The sequence below is a fragment of the Anarrhichthys ocellatus genome, unplaced genomic scaffold (assembly GCF_004355925.1).
Source record: "Anarrhichthys ocellatus isolate YVR2014 unplaced genomic scaffold, GSC_Weel_1.0 scaffold10, whole genome shotgun sequence".
Lineage (NCBI taxonomy): Eukaryota > Metazoa > Chordata > Actinopteri > Perciformes > Anarhichadidae > Anarrhichthys > Anarrhichthys ocellatus.
In genome coordinates, this window is record NW_022280040.1 from 3532187 (window position 1) to 3552808 (window position 20622).

Below are 20622 nucleotides of genomic sequence, written 5' to 3' on the forward strand. Positions count from 1 at the left end.
GGAAGGCCAATGTACCTTAGTAGGACGGAGCAGGGCTTTAAAGAGAGGGAGGGATGTCTGGTTGATGGATGAAACAATGAAATAGGTGTGTGTGTGTGTGTGTGTGTGTGTGTGTGTGTGTGTGTGTGTGTGTGTGTGTGTGTGTGTGTGTGTGTGTGTAAAAAAATTCAAGTAAATAATGAATTGTAGATCAGTCATTTCCAGCAGAAAGAGCCATTTGCAACATGTCTTGGTAATATTGAAATCGATTTAATGCCACATTGGTGTAAAACTAAATGTATCAATTCTTTTCAGTATTCATAATATTTTATACATTGCTGTTTGCATATATGAAAAGAGGAAATCTATGATTTGTTAAACAATTTTAAAAAACGGAACTTCTGCTAGAGACAACAACTACATTTTTGTGTTATTTTGTTTCCACTTTTCGGAGATTTAGGCAGCGCTCTAAGCCAGATCGGACCCTCCCCCCATATAGGCTCATACCGCCAGCGTCTTTCAGCTGTTGCCCAAGACTCACTGTCACTTAGCTCCACACAATGCATGGCCAATGGGTAGACTGGATCCCAGCATCCGTCCTCAGAGGGGCATTGGCCCTTGGCCAGACGAGCTTGAGTTGGGGGGCCCTGTCACACTGAAAGACCAGAGCAGCCCTAATGGTTAAGTCTGAAGAAGAGTCTGTGGGAGAGAGAGAGGAGGACCGTTTTAATATGATCCAGTTTGGAACTCCATAACACATATTCCGGTTTCATTAGGGGCCAAAGATGGAGCCTTATGTTGGCAGCATTAGCGGTTATAGGGGTGACTGTGTTTGTCTGCTTGACACTGTGTAAAAGAGGGGTTAAGAAGTGGGGGACGAAGAGGGACGAGGCAAAGAGAGATAGAGAAAGAGAGAGTTCATGGCCTTCCCAGTTAGGTTATGGCACCGCAGCACGGACAAATCCATGAGCAAGCGAAACCACTGTTTTAAATAGCAGGTATCTGGTGTCGGTGTGCCCTGAGAGAGGCCCTCTCCATCAATATGTTCCTTTGCCCTTGTCTGCTCCTGATATCTTTATCTTGTCAGGACCTCTCCTGTATGTTCCACCTCAATGGCTTCCGTCTGCGCTCCCCCTGTCCTGTGCAGATGGACCGCTGCTGGTCGCTCCACTTTAGGCCCCCCTAAGGCTGGATGGGGGCGAGTGGGGGGTGGGTGGGGTGGGGGGGGGGGGGGGGGTTTAAGATGCAGCGGGGGTGAGCTGAAGGCAGTCTTATGTCAACCTGTAGTCTACAGGGGCCTCATTACACAGATGCCAATGGAGAAGCTTTTAGAGGGTAATTAGACCATTACAGATAGCCGGGGGAATAAATGAACATTCCCTGTGTCTTCTGAATAAATGAGATGTTAAAATGTGCACTATTGTTTTTTTCCAAATAGTAATGCATTTGGGACTTTTCCCCCAAAAATACACAACTTTACATGCCGAGTAAGGAAACTAATGAAATATCATGTCTTTGTTTGCAATAATCCTTCAAACTTTAAAAGGAAAAACCGTAAAACCTACAAAAAAAAGAAAATGCAAATGAACTTTTTTTGTCACCATTACATGATGCAAAAACAATAATAAAGCACAATCTTGTTGACCAGTTCTTATCCTAAATCCACTGTGTTGAAATTGACCGGACTCTAGATTGTGCTCTAGTTTGGCAACAGGAAGCGTCCACTGTTCTTTCCTGTAATTTCCAGCTTACCCTGAGATGAAAATGGGAGCAGGATTGTGGGAAATGACAGATGCGGCTCGGGAGGGCCATTGAAGAGGTCATATGTCATCACGGGGTCGCACATGCCCTTTGAGCAGGGGTTGACGGGGGGGGGGGGAAGGGGGGGGGGGGGGGTCACACTACCTGGACAGGAGACGAGGCCTGGGAATGCAGCTAACCTGGACCTGACTGACTCCACTCACCTGTCAGTCCGGTCATATAAGTGTGTCCTGGATTTATGTTGGCCGGCTCTGTCTCTTCTAAATGACCATGTGTCTGCCTGCCTCACTACAAACCTACACTTTCACCATCGCGTCCGCCCCATTATAGCGGAAAACAAACCTCTTGTACTGCAGATTTTTCAAACATTACACCTATAAATCATCACCATCATCAACGCCATGTTCCTCTGCCTGGTATGTCCTGCCAGCGTTCAAGTTTCTCACAGACCGGCGCCGGCACTATATTTAATCTCTGTCTTTCTTCCTCTCTCCCCGTCTCATTTAGTCACTTGCAGTGTGTGTGTGTGTGTGTGTGTGTGTGTGTGTGTGTGTGTGTCAGAGGGAGGAAGAGAGTGAGAGGAGCTCGAGACCAAGTGTGTGATTTTTAATAGCCGTCAGTTACCTGCTCAAATATGATACCCCTCCAGCCTGCTTGGGCAGATGGCTATTACCTTCCAGTAGTGAAAATCAAGCTTATACAAACACAGGCAGTACTGAGACGCGCTGGACCAAGTGGAGTATCCCTCTGATAGATAATATTGGTGTGTGTGTGTGTGTGTATGTGTGTGTCTCTGTGTGTGTGTCTGTGTGTGTGTGTGTGTGTTGTGATGAGGTCTGATTCTCTGGCGTTCGTCATGCACAGCCTGTCCTGTGGAAATCATTAAGTAGGAGCACTAGGCCGTCACTTCCTGGCAAAGCATGCAAGTGAGATGAAGAGCTTTATCACTTTCCAGGACAGGTGGGAACATTACTGCAGTATTGGTGTCGGACCTGGATCAAAAGTGGAAAGTCATTTGATGGCTTTGCCTTTGTCTTAAATTGTTTGGAGCTTTCATTTCAAATTTGCATATCCTCTATCCGCTTGCTAAAATAAATTACAAATTTCTAAATCTAAACAGCTTACACAGCTTCGATGTGTATAGACATCCAAGAGCCATCTGTAATTTTCCGGTTTCATTAATTGTGGCCACTTCATTTTAGGTATGAAACCTGAACTTCTCACTGTCTTGAAACTCAATAGTCCTTTTAGTGTCAAGGTTGGCCCTGTCCTGCTGCCCCTCTCATGGAATCTGCCATCATGTGCCTTGCACCCACTGTCCCAAACCGCCGGGATTATTGATCACTCGCTGTTGTGAGTGAGACAGTTACTGTTGCCCATATTGCTGCACACCGGAGAGCTGCACACGGATCCCTTTTTTTTTTTTTCCTGTAGAGTCAATCGATAGATAATATTGTGGTAAATTATTCAGCCTCTACGACATGTCGACAACGTAATGTTTTAATAATAATGATAATAATAATGATAATTTTAGAGAAGATAAAGTAACTATACACATCCTGAATAGTTTGCATATTATATTACATAACTTTCGATGTTGAATTATAATAATACGATAATTAACTTAACGGCTCTAATCAAAAGGTGAGTCGAAATAGTAAATGAAATACATTGATCAGTGACTTATGTAAAAAAATAAAATAGTAGTTTGTGCAATTTGTACTATTCCAGATTTACTGTGGAACTTTTTATATTATCATTATTATATTATTATTTTGCTTTTTGACATTTTACCATATAATATGACAGTTTATATCTATTTTATAATAACCACGAACATTAACCACGCCGATACCAAATCATTACATTCAGAAGCTTTTAAAAAGCGATCAGCATTTTAAAATTGCTTCAAGAAAAATGTTAATTCAAAATGTTTATTTAGATTTTCTCAGCCAATATTATTTTTAATTATCCGTTCGATTTCTGTCCGTTTACTGCTGAAACTTCAAGACGATGAATTATCATCTCGGTTATTATATCTGTATTTCTGGATATCGCTGCAAAACAAAACACAAAACAAAAGATTTTTTTTATTTTTTATAAAAACAGTGCTTGTCAAAGATTTGTCCGTCAGAGTAACATGAGTTACAGGCTCATTGTCTTAAAGCAGTTCATACACGGAAAAGTATTCATTAAAACCGTCATTAAGTAAAGGACAGTGTGCTCGAGCGTCGGCCACTCGGCTAATTAGTGCGGAGTGGTGATGACGGTAATGAGGCCGGATCAGGTGTCCCTCTGACCGCTGCCCTCTCGCTCAGACACGGGCAGCCAGTGACTGGAAGCCCTGGAAGGCCGGGGCCTTACGTAAACCTCGTTGGTGGATGGCACTTCCATGTACAAATACCGCCATCTACTGGCCAGATATCAGTCCGTGGCATGCAGTTATAAGAATGGCACAGACACTACTGGCAATTTTAACACTTAAATTGTTAAGATGCTGTATTCAAAAGTGTGTAATATTGACCTGCTGCATGTATTTATTTTTGCACAAGGGGATATGATAGGAACGCCTGAGATTCCATAGCTCTCCTAGTCTTCTTAGTCTGCGATTAAAAGTGTGATTAACCTTGATTTTGTATTTTGTTTCTGAAGTAACAGTACAATAAAACACTGCAGGTACTGTATAGGCGTAGATAATCTCTCATCCTTGTCATAATAAATCTGAAAAGTCCATTCAGAGCAGCTAAGGGCCACACAAGCAACATACTGCAGGCTACACAAGCCAAAAACTCCCACAGAGAGCTTTAGAATAAGACTGAAACTGCGTGTTTGTGTGTGTTTGAGCGGGGATATCCCACATGTGTTCGACCTGAACCCAGAGCCCTCTTCTGGGTACATATGGTGGAGCCCGGCCTGGACAGGACCCTTGGGTGGCATAAAGTGTACTTTTGCTTCACACGGTTCATAAAATGATCAATAATAATCATAAGTCAAAGTTATAGCTGCTATCACGTAATTTGTTCATATTGGGACACGCGCAGGGTGGGTAGTGTTTGTTTGAGTTCCCCATTGCCCCTTTAAGAAGGGAGGCACTTCACACTTGAATTTCTGTCCGTGTTCTCCGTAAAACAGCACTTGCGTCATTTCCACTTTACTGGTCAACTTTTACCCAGCGTCACCTCTCTGACCGCAACTCCTCTCCGAATATGCGTAAACTTTCCACCGACTCCTCCAGCAACATGAAGTCTCAAACATCCTTGGCGCAAAATTACAGTGTGTGCGATCCCTCTGGCAGAGGCGGCGTACAAAATAAACTGCCTCTAATTGTGATGCTTTGACCATCCTCCCCCCTTGACTGTTGTTTAGCTTGGCTGCTGCCCGGAGCTTTGCGGTTTCAACCCGAATAGCTCAGTCGGTGTGAGCGGGAGAGCACATTATTATTCATGCTGCCCGCTACACTGCACATGCTAATAAGGGAGGACCACTGGGGTGTTTTTAAAAAAAAAAAAAAAAACGGAGGAGACGGTGATGTCATCAGTGTGCTTTATCTGAGTTTGGGATCTGAGGGGGGTTGTAGTTTCCTCTGGTGCAGACTCCGGGGCCCAGGAGTGAACCCGTGGCTTTGCCAGGGAGCCTGTTTAAGGAGATTACTCAGTCATCACACCTTTGTTGCATTATGGGCCCGAGTGAAAGGCCGTGCACTGTGGACATCCCAGCGAGACGTCACACTGACAGCTCTCTGACACCCGAATCAACATGGATAGACATCTACGCCTTCACCTACGGCTTGTTCTGTACCGTGTCTTATAGGACGGATTGTTCATTCTTATCCCTGTGAATACGTTAAAAACACTTTGACTCTTTGACCCTCATAAGCAAAGACTTTCCTTGATGGCAAACTTGCCTTCGTCTGAGAGTCCTGCTTCATTCCCGGTCAATCCTCAAACGTTTGATCCCAGACGATATGGCGTTATTAGTGCAACGTTATATGAGTTACACAACATTAACAGTTCGTGGCAGGCTCGTGGAATCAGATGAAAGTCAAGACTACCTCTTTTGTGGCAGCCACATACAAGTATATGTGATCAGATCCAATGTCCTGGACAAATTACAATTACAAAGATGAGAAAGACACACTTTGGAAAAAAGTGGGATACCCTCTTAGGAATTATTGCGAACCCACAATTGAATTAAGTCATTTCCTCAGGGTCTGGTAAAGAGATGGTAGAAGTCCTCAGTTACACTCTGCATCCTCGATATTTCAGAGGCATGAAGTGAGGACCTTTAATCACGACAAGCGGTGGCGAAGCGCAGCACATATTTGGTCAAAATATGTGTTTTACTATTTAAGAAATATGTCATAAAGATGTATGATTTCTGTGAAAACAGCTTTTTAAATTTGCAGTTACAACAAAATAGACCCCCCCACAAAAATAAAGCAAGTCAAACCGCAGTGCACTCTGGTTATGTAGTTAGCCACTGCAGTCGTGGCTTTGTATTGCTGCCCATGGCTTGTCTGCAGGATCTACACTCTGGTTTGGTAATCTCTGCGCTCTCCGCCATAGAAAGATAGCCAACTAGACAGCTAACGCGAGAAAGCTTTCTCACGTTGAAGATGGTGAAAAAAAAAGCCATGGCTAGCTAAAGCTGAATTTACATGGCCTGTCTGTTAACAGCTGCGGCAGCGACGCTGGTATTGTTCTCTCCTTGTGGGTCAGCATGTCAAAATGTGGTCCTGGAGACACCTCTGGCCCAAATTGGCTTTGCTGGTGGGATGAAATTGCAACACGGTGTCTAATTGTCATCTGTAAATGAGAAATACCCATTTTGATGAACCAATATCTTATCGTTAGTCATTGCATATATCAAAATGACTTAAACTTATGAGCGCAGAAGTCCTGCTAAAGCACGACATGTGGGATTTATTTAAAGTAGTTTATCTACTTTTACCATATTGGAATGTATTGATGTACATTATCTTCTGTTATATTGATTCAAATATAAGTATTAATAATAGATGGACAGATAGACACATAGTAAAAAAAAAAGAGATAGGCCTACATGAAATTCCTATATGAGCTGTAAATAATCAAATCAAAGATCATTTTCCTAAACAAAGAAAAAATAAATGCATTTTTAAATGAATGCACTATAACCTTTCTATCTGTAACGCGGTATGCTAATCAGCCCAAAAGCCTCTCCTAAGCCTCACTGCTTCACTGTTCTCTGCATTAGGAGCAAACTTGGGCTAAACTTTACACTTATTTCCCATGACAGCGGAGGAGTGAGGCGATAGTCTGAGACTTGGGCTGATCCTGGTGGGCAGGGGAGTTCCAACAGAGTATTCCAGCCACACAGAGCCTGATTTTATTGCCCTGATAAAACGTCCTCCAGGGTGATCGTGACAGGCAGTTGCCCCTTTTTCATGCCCACACTGCAACGGCACCGCAAGAGACCAGAGAGAAAAAATCACACATCCCATTTCTCACACCGGCCTGTCCCTCTCACTCTGGCCCAAAACCCTTTTTATGGACATCCACCCCCCCTCCCGTTTGCTGCAGATGGGTTAAATATTACATCAAAGCGTCTTTAATGTTTCACAGTACCTCTCATATTTCCCCTCGGTATCGAGTTCAAAACTGGTGCAGGCTGCATTTTTACAGTAGATTTAATGGATCAATGTCCATAATCACATTAGCACTGGCTTAACATATAACAAATTTCACCGTACCAGCATCAAAGACCTGACCTCTTGTTATAATCAGGCATAGCATCTTTCCCTCCACTCAAGATCTATGGGCCTTCTGATACAGGGAGAAACAGAGAAAAATGGTCAAGGAGTGATAAGCTGTAGTGTACGCAGCTCAGAGAGTAGCTGTGTGAGAGAAAAGCATTTGTCCCCCATAGTCACACAGTCACAGGCGCTGTGCACCTCCCAACCGTTCTCATAGGCCATGCTGACAATCCTCGCCTTCTCAAACGCGTGTTCCTCTATCCATCCATGGTAAAGTAAAACAAAACTTCAAAATACCAGAAACATTCATTCTCAAAGTCACAGGGCAGAGGACAGCGGTCTAACTGAGATATTTTCGGTGAGCGAAAAAAGAAAGCATGATGTATGATGTCTGAGTAAGAAACGCTGCGACGGTCTTCACTCAGCACTTCCTGCGCCGGGCCAACAGGCCATCAACGAATGATACAGATTAACAAAAAATTCAAACAGACAAACTGCAGACAAACTAGAATTGATGGCTTCCACCGAGCCGCTCGGGGGAGCGGGCCATGACGTAAAAGGAAAAACATGTCGGGTTCCCCCGGCCAGGTTAATCAAGTCAAGCTTCCTCTGTAAAAAAAAGACCAGTGTGTGTTTGTGTGTGTGTGTGACTGCAGCCCAGTATGTGTATGTATGTGTGAACCCATTTCTCATTCACAATATGCAATCTTATTTTACGGCTGATTGTATTTGCTATACATAGGCTGTATGCATGAGGTCTTTGCCTATATTCCTCTACCCAGCACAGCATAAATAAACAGGAACACTCTATAATCCATCATCCTGTGTGCTGTGGGAGCGTGCCCAACACAAACATGGCTTCTGTTTTCTATCTGTGTGTGTGTGTGTGTGTGTGTGTGTGTGTGTGTGTGTGTGTGTGTGTGTCAGAGACACTGTGTGTGAGGGCTGGGATGGGTAGCACCATTATGTGCGTCCATGACCGTGAAACATAAACCGGCTGCCCTAAATGAGGATTACACTAATGAGCTTCCTCTTTGCTCTTTGTTTCTGTGTCCCACTGCCTGTACGAGACTCGGAGTAGACGGTCCACTTTGTTTAATTACTCCCACAATTCTTTGAAGTCCTGTTGGGATGACTTTCATGTAAGTTAAGAAGGGCTCATGGGGAATTCTACCATTTATTTTATATTTTATATTAATTCGCCAATTAATATGACCCATGAATTAATCGTCCTCGCCCCGAACTGGGTCCATGGACTCGCTGAGAAAAGAATCTGGAAGCAAGAGAGGATTAACTACTGCAATTTACTTCTTCAACAAGTATCGTTTAATTCCCAAACAGCACCGAACACCAACTGCCCCGATTGGAGCTGCACTGTTGTTGTTTCTCCGTTGACAGTTGAGGGTAATAAAAAATTTGAGAACCTTTTTACGTCACAAAACCTGTGCATATTGGGTACATCTTTGTTGCACTAGCTGGTCCAGTTGCCTCTTATCATAATTATTAAAAAGTGAAGTAAAAGGTCGGTCACCAGAAGCAAACATGCTCAGTTTGTACAGTATGCATGCGTCACTTTTTAGCCAATGCTAATGGTGTGACTCTAGCATGGATGTATGGGCTCTATTGATGGCAATGTCAGTCTGTCAGTCAGTCCACCACTTTGGTCCGTACTGAAATGCCTGGATGGGTTGTCTTTTTGGACAGACATTCGCGATGAGGATGAGACACTTTGTTTTTTCTTGCAAAACGAATGACATTTAGTCTCGGCTGTACTTTGTGTTTAGTCCCAATCAGCAAGTGTTGATGCTAAACTTAAGGTGGAGAACTTGGTAAACAGTATATCTGGTAAACATCAGCATGTTAGCATTGTGGTGTTAGCATACCAATGTTAGCATTTAGGTCCAAGTGTCACCCAAAGCCTCTAGTATGGCTGTAGACACGTTGTTATTGTCCATCTATTGTAACAAATGACTTCAATTTGATGGTGGTGTCGGCCTATTTGTACATATTACAACCCAAGATAATTTGTGATGTTTCTCAAAATGTATCTATTGAATTGTGTTAAACTCTAATAACTGGACAGCTTCACTGTGTGGGTCTTGATTCCGATTTTTGATAAGATGCTTTTCTTTATAATTGAAAAAAATACATTTCCATGAAAGGGAAGTCTCTTGGAAGTCCCAGAACAGAAAGATGCATCCCAACTTAAGCTCATTCTCTCTATGGATACTGTGGGTAATTGGTGCCTTGTGTCAGATTTATGGTAACAACTGACCTCATCCACAATATTTTCTGCTTAAGCCTAGATTGTCTTCCCCGTGGCAGTTGTTGTCATACAACACCGACAGCCACTCCGGAGCAGAAATCCATACAGTAACAATGGCGGGGCTATTGTGCCCAGCGTAATGCACTTTACAATATCCTCATTCATTGCATGAGGACTTTATTTACAGAGCCCCCTTGGGTAACGCAATGCCATGCTCTGATCACACACCAGCCCACTGCATGTAATTATCCTCAGCCTGCTCTCCAATCTGTCACTGCCCAAACGCATTTGTAAGAGTGCATGTACAGTGATTAAAGAAACTTCTGTGCCATTGCAAAAAAAAAAAAAGAAGGGGGGGGGGGGGGGGTTCTATCACGTCCTCGTCTCCCACATTCGGGGAATTCTTCAAGCACAAGTCGAAGCAGCCATGTCCGAGTGAGCCAGGCAGACGTGTACAGATCGCCAACCTCGCTAATGCATCTGCAGCAGTCAAGTCATAATAATTAAAGACATACAACGTCTCAGGGCTTCATTAATCATGGTTTATATGGACTTTGAAGCTGTAATGAAAAACAGCCTGCCTCTCTGGGTTTATTGTGTCTGTACAAATTGTGGGGATGGCGTACGCCGGGAATGCCCCCCCCCCCCTTCCTTGTTGCAGGATGTGGTGATGGAAAACAAAAAGATAAGATTTGGTGAACAGCTAGTGATGGTTACAGAGAGGTCAGTGGTCAAGGTTGTTTACGCAGACGCTGAGCGGCGTTCAATCAGGCAGAAGTGAGCTGCCGACGGTGACTGCGGTGTGAGTTTACACGTCTTTGTGTTTTGTGCACTCTGTGGTCAATGTTTTCTGTCTTTGGCTGAGCGGAACGAAGGCCTGTAGTGCTTTGGAGATTCAGTTTGCACTGTCACATATGATCATCTTTGATGCGCTGTTCGTTTTTTCTCAGATTCTCACCATGCTCTCCAGCCCTTCTGGAGGTGCATTACAGTTGAGATCAGAGTGAGAGATTACTGGGTATTAAGCTCTCAGTGCCAGAAGTAGAAATTACAGAGAGGTTGTCAACGCCAGAGTTCTCTCTGCTTGTTTTCTCCTATAGAGAGAGGGAGGTAATGCTTTACTCATGGCGTTACATCCCAATGGCTTGTGACTGTTCCCTGGCAATGCTATCAGTGGTGAGTCACAGCCAAAAGTATGTGCAACTCAATGAAAGCAAAGGAAGACGGAAAGGGACAGACTGCTTAGGAGTCCAGCCCAGGACACATGCATCTTCTCCCAATAAAAGGCCCTTTGGCAGGTTTACGTCGCATTAGTCCACTAAACCCGAGGAAATATACAGTGGAAGGGAGAGAGGGCATCATCCATCATCTGAAATGCAAAGGATGAAGTCACTTTATTTCCTCCCTAATGATGTGTCCTGCCTACAGGTGCAGTGGTGCAACATCCTCCTTTTGGTTCCCAAAATCAAGATTCTATCCATCTAATCACTCTACATTAGGATTGCATTTACTTTAAAGCTATTTATTTAGGACAAGTAGCTTTGCTGACTCTAAATAAACATTGAGAAAAAACATTTAATAATTCCAAGAGTTCGAGTCTGCAGCTAGCACCAGTAAAACTGAGTTCTGTGTGGTAACTGGCAGTGATTCATTTCTCCCTCAAGTTCCTCACTTAAATTTGTCATTTTATGGAGTGTGTCTGATAGAGCACAACTGACAGATGAAAGTTTAAGTGGCCCCTTGGAATAAACAAGTCAAAAAGCTCTGAGTTTGGCTGAATTAAAGGAAGAGAAGGGGTGGGGGGGTGGGGGGGCATGGTGGTCTCTGGACCCTGCGGTTTGCCAGCGTTCCTCCCAGGTGAGCTCACACTGGGCCGGTCGAGCCCCGTCCAGGAAGAAACGGCGTCCTCGGCTCTCCGGCTTGACTCGCCCAATATTTTGCCGGTCGTCAAAACAAAATTAGCACCGGTTTGTTATTATTTCTAGTTAGCTCATCCATTGACTTCTGTCTTCATCATTTCTGAGGAGAGGGGGATTTTATAAGTTGCCACCTTTTGAGTTTCCAGTGATTAAGATGAGAAGGATCAGAGAAGCAGCTGGTAGTTTAATTTGAGGTCAGGGAGGTGATGTTGGTGGCCACGAGCAGGAGAAACTTCATTCAAGCGTGTGTGCTGCCGGTGAGCTTTATCTGTGGCGATCAATTCAATATTTTTGTTATATTTTTGTTGGCAAATTTTGATTATCAGTATCAGTATATTATCAGAAAGAGGCAGGAAAAGAACAAAAATATGTCAAACACAATTAACATGCAATTTCAAACAAAGGACTGTATAATTAAAGGAATGGCATAAATCATACAATTATGGTTTAGATTATAAAGATGAACAATGAAAGCACTCAAGTATCGTGAGATTAAAGCCAGCTGGGCTCTTGAAATATGAAGGGAGAAGACATTACTGTGATTAGAAAAGTCATGAAATCTTGTTGCATGTTTCCTGACTGAAAGTATGAAGTTTTTTTGGGTGATATGGGTCCTAACCTAGAAAAGTAAACCTGGACAATAGCGCCACCTTGTGTCTAACGTGTGTGTTACAGGCTTAAGTAAGCATCCACCAAATAGAATCCTGCTGACGCAGTGCCAGGTGAGGTGATGTTACTGAACGATAAGTACACTCAACTGTCTGTTATGATTCTGACAACAAGAAAGTGTGGGTAAAAAAAACAGCCTGCAAGTATCGTAATATAATTTCTAGATTTTAATACAATGCATTATTAATGGGACAGTCTTGGTCGGAGACAATGCATTCCATAAGGGTTATTACAAATACAGTATTTTTGCTAAGAATAAATATGTAGTTTGACAAATATGTAGTTTTGACAAGTTTAGTAAACAATAATAAATAAAATATAATTTATATAGTCAACTTTATTGCACCTAATTGCTTTGCTATTTGTATTAGTAATGAAAAAAGCTAACTTTCCTCAGAAGATAACTGTTAGCATTATTAAGGCACAATATCAAGATGACACCTCTCTGTAAGTAAAGGCTCTTATTTTCATCATTAAATTGTTAGTAGTAGTTAACAGTAGTCTCAGATTCCCAGCCATCTTTTTCTCCGCACTCCCGTAACCAGAAATAGATTATCCAGGCTGTAAAAAGTTTTGTACTCTCTTTGCGGCATGTGTTTCCTTCCCCAGGCTGTCCACCTCGTCCGCCTCTCGCCACTTCTCTCTGGGATGCAGGAGGAGGTAGTACAGCACCAGGCACACCAGGCCCAGCACTGATCCTCCAAAGATTAAAAAGCTGACTGTCAGCAAAAACGTGGAGCCCTGCAACTCTGGCTTCAACAGAGCCAGCAGCAAAGGAGCCGCAATGTTTACAAAAGTATAGAACGTGTAGTAGACGATCACGGCCACCTTGGTGCCCTCTCCTTTGACGTTGAAAAAGGTGAACGTGAGGATGACTCCGATGACCGCTCGGAACAGTTGCTCGAGCCTTCCAGATGAGCAGAAGTTGGTCTGAAGCACGTGTGTCCAGGTGGTCCCCACAAGCCAGAGGACGGTGAGGCCTATTGCGGTGTAGGGGCTCAGTATGAGGAGGAGGGTGTAGCTGAGGATGTGGCTGGTGATGGTGCAGAGTTTGTAGAGGAGGTAGATGGCTGTGGGGAGGCCGGAGGGCATCTCCCCGATGTGGGGGAGGGATCTACGCAGGCAGCGGCGATAGTCAACCAGGGACCAGGCGATGTTGAAGAAGGAGAACGCCATGGAGAAAACTGAAAGAAATGGACGGATGCTTTACATGGTGACACAGCGAATTCCAAAATATGTCGCTTCCTGCCTCTACTTACATTGCAAGACTGAGCAACCCCCTTGGACCAGCACTATGTAAAGCTGCAGAAGGAGTTGGGGGACACTCTCCAGGAAAGTCTCAAACAGCTTGAGCATGCTCAGATCTGTCGCCATGCAAAACAAATTCTTGTGCACGTCGCTCCTCTCGTCCACTGTGTAGGAATGTCTAGCGATCCAAACCACTGTGAAGCCCTTTTTCAGCAGGTGATAATACCTAGCAACAGGTGGCCAAACACAATGACAACAAACATTAGTCAGTATTTTCTCCTTTGTGGTTACTCCAGTTTTCACATTGCCAATGTGCAGGATTTGCATGCCACACATTTTGAGTCGCAACATGCATGCGTTCCACAGGAGCAGCTTATGTTATGTAATGCAGTGCTGCACTCTTATCGAGGTCCTACCTGCGGAAGATGCCCATGCCAAATAGGTGCAGGACAACCAGGGTACCTCTGGACAAGCCTGATACGGTTGGTTTCCCCTCAGGGTTCATCATAACGTCCTTCATGTCGTCCCTGTACCAGGCGTAGCTGAAGATCTGCGTCACCAGCAGCCCACCCAGCACAAACACCAGAGTCAGTCCGGTCCACACAAAACGACCCTCTCGAAAATATTTCACGGCCAGTCCGATGTCTGTCCAAATGTCCCCAACATACAAGAACAGTCCAGCGATGGTCAGTAACCATCGCAGTTTAGTGTATTGATTGTCCGATGGAGGCATTTGTGTCGTCATTCAACCAAACGCGTCGCTCTGCGATGAAGGTAGACATGTGGTTTGCTCAGTTTCGCTCTGAAGGTTCTGAGGAAAAGCTGCTGTGGACAGTTTGGTGTTGGACCCCAGCAGATCAGGTGCCATTTTGGTCAATCTGTAGGAGCATTACGACATGATGTTTAAAAAAACAACAATGAGTATCATGGGAAAGACAGAGTGCTTATCACGCGCAAATATTTCGTTGAAATCTTGTGCAGGTTTACCACAAATCTCATGACGGTGGTGAAATGCAACATGACTGCAGTCTGCTGCCCTTTGAACTCTATCATAAACACTGGGTCCTGCTAAATGGCATACTTACAAACACGATAGGAAAATGATGTTATCGGCAGGAATGATAAAATGATTTGTGATGTGCATTCAAGTCTTTTATAAGATTTACTGTATTTTTTATTGTACATCTGAATGGCATTTTAAAACCTATTTTCTCAATAAAAAAATAACTTCATTAGAGGTTTCCATAAAGTCTTTAAATCCTCGAGACTCAATATAATATTAAACTGTTTAATGAGAGGCCATTGTAAAGTAAAGCAATAAAAATGAACTAATTTAAGACAGCACAATATCAAAATATCATTCATATTATCTTCACCTCGATAAAAATACAGCCAAAGTTAATTTATCGTATTTTCATAAAGATTCTTTACAAATGATTCTGAGCTCATATACAAATCCCAAATTGATCACATTCTGCCTTAATGTACACACAATTATTACTGCATATCACCATCAATTCAACTTACCAGTATATTGTTCCCATGGCAGACAGCTGTGTACAGACACAGAGGCACAAACGTCTGCATGCAGCCGTCCTCTATCTCTTTCCTTGAAACTTGTGAGCCGAGTGAAGCCCCACCCTCGTGACAACCTTCTGAACTAACAGTCAAACCAGAAATGTGTAATTACATAACAGATCTTGTGCCTGTGTGCATGTAAGGGTGTGTGTGTGTATGACTGGGTAATAGTTCCTGCTTTAACTTCCCTGTCACAATCCTTTGTCCTACAGAGATTTTTTGGGTGGCTTGAATTGCAGCCAGTCAGTGGTGAAATCCCGAGACAACCCCAGACGTATTGCTTCATTTTCAACGACAGGTGTATCTTTTGATTGCTGTGCACACCTTGCACAGTGGTTTTCCTGTAATCCAAGCACTTACATTAACTGCGGGCAAAGAATTGTGGCTGTGGATCCATACTGAACCCTCCCACTTACCCACTATGTGTATGATGTGTGTGTCCTGAAGTACTACAGTACCCATCAGCAAAGCCCCTGGCGTGAAGTATCTATAATTAGTGTGTAGTATTTTGATTAAAGGAATACATTTTGGGGGGAAATAGGCTTATTTGCTTTCTTGCCGATGCCAGATGAGGAAATTGATACCGCTTCACATATGACAGTGGTATCAATTTACTCCTCTAACTCTCCACAAGAAAGCAAACAAGTGTCTTCCTCAAATAAGGAAATGCATTTACAGGCAATGGGTTAGCAATACTCTCTCTTATACTCCAAACCTCTAGGGAGCGATAGAGAGCCCCAGCTGTTTCTCTCCCGTGCGTAAAAGAGTGTCGTTGATCATCCTCCGCGGCTCGACCCTCCCACTAGCAGCAGAGTGACACGCCATTCAATTGCTGCCTGGCCCTTCGCTCGTATGAAGCTTTGAGCGTCCTCGTACCAGACGGATAATAATAATAATAATAATAATAATAATAATATCGCGACAGAAATCGACCACATCTGCGCCGCGTAAAGCAAAAGTTGTGCCGACATGGGGATCCGAAAAAAGACCAACAAGAATCCGCCAGTGCTGAGCCATGAGTTTGTCATCCAGAACCATGCAGACATTGTTTCCTGTGTTGCTATGGTGTTCCTCCTCGGGCTGATGTTCGAGGTAAGTCCCGACCCACATGTTGAATGGGAGAGTGGACCCGGACTGCTGCTAGACGGGGTGCCGAATGATCCGCTCTCCTGCAAAGTGACATGGCTGTCTGATCGTATTCTTCTAAACTACTTCCTCCCGTGATCGAAAGTTTTCCCTCTGCACGGTGGCCTCGCTTTTTGCCTTTTAATCCGCGAGATGTATTGATTTATTCGGGGGTATGTTTTCATAAAGATATAATGCGTTTTTGTCTTCATTAAAGCGACGTGTGCATTAGAATCCACTGTCCATCTGGCTGCTTCCCATGTTGAGATCGATATTTTCAAATCGCTCGTCTTGCAGGCCCGATCATTAACAAAAAACACAACACACCAAAGTTGTTCACGTGTAATTTATGGATGCGTCTTCCAGCTTGTTTATGGAAATGTCTCGGCTTGTTGCAGACTTGCAACATTTGTATCGGTGCGCTACACTAATCGTGCAACGCTCTCCGCTGGGTTGGTTTTTGTGCGTAGACGTGTGTTACGTGGCAATCACACAACGACTGAGAGGGCTGTCATCACAGAGGAACCCACTCGTGCCCCTAAAACGGAAAGTTTGGAGCTCGAACGGCGTTCTCGGGGCTGCGGGCGGACTAACGGGAACCCGGCTCACACCGAACCGCCGACTCGGAGCTGCGTGCGGGTCCACTTTCACTCACATTTATGTTGCATTTAAAAAAAAAAAAAAAAAAAAGGTTGTTTCATCCTCAGTGAAAAAGCAGCGCCATTAGTGTCACGTCTGCGTTGATTTAGACTACTTCCTGTTTTGGTTCTCCAAAGTAAAATCCCCTTTTCGTACCAACAGCTGTGGCAACGTGTACATCGTGTCGTGGCGGCAGCATGAACATTTTTCAAAAATGATGGCCGTTTATGACAATTTAATTCAACAGTGACTACTTCTTCCTTGCATTACATTTTAATGTGTTGTCAAATTGTTCTTTTGTTGTGAAGGAAAACTAAGCAGCTTCCCATTGTAACCTTATTACTTGACTGTATTGATGCAGCTATACTCGCTTCTCTGATGAATACTTAGTTGGGTCATTTCATATCAATCTATATAATTAAAGTGATTATATGAGTGATGTATTCCTATATACATTAAATTATCCCTAACACCTCCACAGAAGTACTTGGCAGAGCTTTATCACCCATTGTTTCAGTTGTCACAGTAGTTTTGCACAGTTCCCATATGGCCTCATATTTATTGCTGATCTTTGTGTATTATCAACCTAAAATTGCTATAATAGATTGCCAAAATCACAGTTACGGTCACTCCATTTTAGTTCTTGCAGGGAATCCTTGATATATAAATGCAATGCTCCAAGTTTTAGGGTGTAAACACATGTAACCCCTTTTTTTCCCCCATCTACAGGTCACCTCAAAGTTTGCAGTGTTATTCATAACAGTCCAGTACAACGTCACCATATCAACAAACGGTAAGATAAGGATTGAATTGAGAGTATGAGATGAATGGTGTGAACAGATGTTTACGGATGACGTGTTCAAACTGATACTGCAAGTTTTGTCTTCGACACACAATGCAGTATTTTCTTAGAGTTGTCCTGCTGGAAGCCTCTCATTTACATTCTAGAGCGGTTCTTGCACAGCTTTACACAAACCCATTCGAGAGCTCCTTCTCCGACCTCCCCCCCCCCTCCTTTGGAGCTAAATTTAGTCTGCCTGATTTCTAAAGTTCTCTTGTGGCAAGGTTGTGCCGGGTGAATTGGGCTAAGGTGTAATATAGGCTTGTTGATTCAAGTCCTGCTCATTTCAAGGTTAACGATTTCGTTGCCAACTTCAGATACTGTTGTTGGAGAAGCGCACAACCACAGAGCTTAGTCATACTCTGCGGTACAGGCTGGAGGTTTTTTGCAGGCTGCCAGCTGGTGATTCAGTTCTTATCTGAGTACGTACCTCTGTAACTTATTCACAGCCTGTATCTAATCACACAAATAACGTGCACCTAACTCTACTGTAGTGAAATGAATGAAGTAGCGCCACTGTGTTTTTTTTCTTAGTCTGTGCTGACGTTAACAAACGATTGGACTGATTTCGTTGTGTGGTTGCATAAACGGTGGGCACCGCCTTGGCCGTCACCAAACTGTTCGCAGTATGTTATGTTAGTATGTTAATATGACGTGTTATTGTGCTGAGGCGGTTAATGTCAAAGGGGTGTAATACTGCAGTCATGACTCACTAATCCAAACACCTCACCTCGGGAGTCAAGGTTATTAAACGTGTGAATCACTTGATTACATTTAATTAAAATGGATCAACAGTTCATGTTAAGGATGAACAGGGTTCATCTGACATTTTGGATATTGGTGAAACACAATGGGCCTCATGCAGCAACATTCTCTTGAAGCTCTCTTAATATTTTCTCTTAATTTTCTTTTAATGTGAAAAAGATGCACCGAACGTTCTTCACCGTTCAAATCTGGTGTTGTGCTGTGTGCAAATACTACGGCACATGCCCAAGAGTTTGAGAGATGGCACCCAAAAAAAAATCCACGTAATATAGTAAGAAGAAGAACTTCAGCTGTATTTCAATTGAGGCGTCAGTGCCGGCGTTACAGGAAAATCTAAAAGCATATAGCATATGAAAATATAAATGTTATTATATGATATTCATGTGTCTGACCTCTACGCATGCTACTGAAGGCCCAGAGGAGACGCCCGTGAACCACTTCCACCATGGCATCAAGGACTTGGCCACGACCTTCTTCTACATGCTGGTGGCCATCATCATGCATGCCATTATCCAGGAGTATGTGCTGGATGTAAGTGAGACACAGACTTGATTACACAAGACTTTCATTTTGAGCTCTGCTTTTTTTTTATTTATTTTTTTTTTTATTTATTTTTTTTAAATTGTCGTTCATCTTTGCAGAAAATCAACAGGAAGAAGCACTTCTCCAAAACCAAGCACAGCAAGTTCAATGAGTCGGGCCAGCTCAGCGCCTTCTACTTATTCTCCTTTGGCTGGGGCGCAAGCATCCTGCTTTCTGTACGTACAGTAGCTAAGCTGATGTTGTTCTTGGCAACATGTTTTTGCCCCCCCCCCCCCCCCCCAAAAAAAAAACATGTCCATGACTGTAATGTAAATGCCTCTTTGTCTGTAGGAAAAACTCCTGTCCAATCCAGTCAGCCTGTGGGAGGGTTATCCGCACACACTGATGGCGTAAGTTTGTAACGTTGATGTGTGGAGGCCGTGTGCATTTTAGAGATGCTTTTTCTTTTTCTTTATTCTTTGTGGTTTAAATAGACAAGAAATGCTGTCATGTGTTACTTTATTGGTTATTTTACAAGCGCTTCAAGTATGGCTCTGAATTATGAAAACGTTTACATTTTTTTTAAACTCCTGTTTTCCCTCAGATTCCAGTTCAAATTCTACTTCATTTGTCAGCTGGGCTACTGGTTACATGCTCTGCCAGAACTGTACTTCCAAAAGACAAAGAAGGTAGGTGTGCGTGTGCGTGTGCGTGTGCGTGTGCGTGTGCGTGTGCGTGTGTGTGTGTGTGGGCGCCCATCATTTTGTGATGGTTTAGTATGACGTGCTGTAGCGTCCGTCTGGACCCTCAGACTACTTCCTGTTTGACTTCCTTTGGTTGTGTTGCATTGTTTCAAAGAATCATACTCGCCTTGCTTAAATTCCACATGCAGAGTCAATATTTAGCGTTCTTGGCCTGTCATCCTTTGTGTTTACTGTTTAGGAGGATATTCCACGCCAACTTGTGTACATCTTCCTGTACCTGGTCCACATTGCAGGCGCCTACATTCTGAAGTAAGAACTGGAATACACGTGTCGAACATGTGGCATGAATCCTGTGTTTGTATACTGTCCTTCAGGGGAAAGTTATTGGTGTCTCTGTGTTGTTCCTGTCGGTTGTAATAAAGGGGAATGGTGTGTCTTTCAGTCTGAACCGTCTGGGTCTGGTCCTGCTGGTGTTGCACTACTTCGTCGAGCTTCTGTTCCACGTTTCCCGACTGATCTACTTCAGCAACGAGAACAGACAAACGGGGTGAGTTCCCATGTTCAGAATGGTGTGTGTGTGGACTAATCATTGTGTGGCGGTCCGTGAAACTTTCACCAGTGAGGAGTTACCGGTGGTGAGAAAGTCATCCTCTTGTCTTCCAGTTTCACCATATGGGCCGTGTTGTTTGTCCTTGGCCGGCTGCTCACCCTGTCCCTGTCCGTCCTCACCGTGGGCTTTGGCCTCGCCACATCTGAGAATCAAGGCTTTGATTTGGCTGCGGGGAACTTTAACGTTATTTTTGTTCGGTAAGTGTGTCTGAGAGGAGAAACGGGACTATTTTATCCTAAAAAACCCACTCTTATTTATATTT

The 20622-nt window shown here is 43.5% G+C and overlaps 2 protein-coding genes across 2 annotated transcripts in view; one reads left to right on the forward strand and one right to left on the reverse strand.

Moving 5' to 3' along the window:
* Positions 1 to 12479: 12479 nt before the first annotated feature.
* xkr9 (XK, Kell blood group complex subunit-related family, member 9) lies at positions 12480 to 16935 on the reverse strand. The gene is made up of 3 exons (XM_031850405.1): positions 13993 to 16935; positions 13588 to 13802; positions 12480 to 13512 (listed from the first exon to the last, which is right to left on the reverse strand). The coding sequence occupies exons 1-3, from the start codon at positions 14319 to 14321 to the stop codon at positions 12881 to 12883; spliced, it is 1176 nt and encodes a 391-aa protein (XP_031706265.1). The 5' UTR covers positions 14322 to 16935; the 3' UTR covers positions 12480 to 12880.
* The window catches only part of tram1 (translocation associated membrane protein 1), a 7438-nt gene continuing 2753 nt past the window's right edge, over positions 15938 to 20622 (forward strand). The window contains exons 1-9 of the mRNA XM_031850406.1: positions 15938 to 16246; positions 17648 to 17711; positions 18937 to 19055; positions 19166 to 19282; positions 19398 to 19456; positions 19651 to 19735; positions 19989 to 20059; positions 20193 to 20297; positions 20414 to 20557. Coding sequence (XP_031706266.1) covers positions 16124 to 16246; positions 17648 to 17711; positions 18937 to 19055; positions 19166 to 19282; positions 19398 to 19456; positions 19651 to 19735; positions 19989 to 20059; positions 20193 to 20297; positions 20414 to 20557 — 887 coding nt within the window. The 5' untranslated portion in view covers positions 15938 to 16123. The remainder of the gene's footprint in view (positions 16247 to 17647; positions 17712 to 18936; positions 19056 to 19165; positions 19283 to 19397; positions 19457 to 19650; positions 19736 to 19988; positions 20060 to 20192; positions 20298 to 20413; positions 20558 to 20622) is intronic.

Excerpts from the sequence above, each read along its gene's own strand:
- xkr9 (XM_031850405.1), bottom strand. The coding sequence starts at position 14,321 with ATGACGACACAAATGCCTCCATCGGACAATCAATACACTAAACTGCGA. Across the intron at positions 13,803-13,992 it reads GGCATGGGCATCTTCCGCAG|GTATTATCACCTGCTGAAAA; the intron begins GTAGGACCTCGA and ends ACCTGTTGCTAG. Across the intron at positions 13,513-13,587 it reads GGGTTGCTCAGTCTTGCAAT|TTTTCTCCATGGCGTTCTCC; the intron begins GTAAGTAGAGGC and ends CATTTCTTTCAG.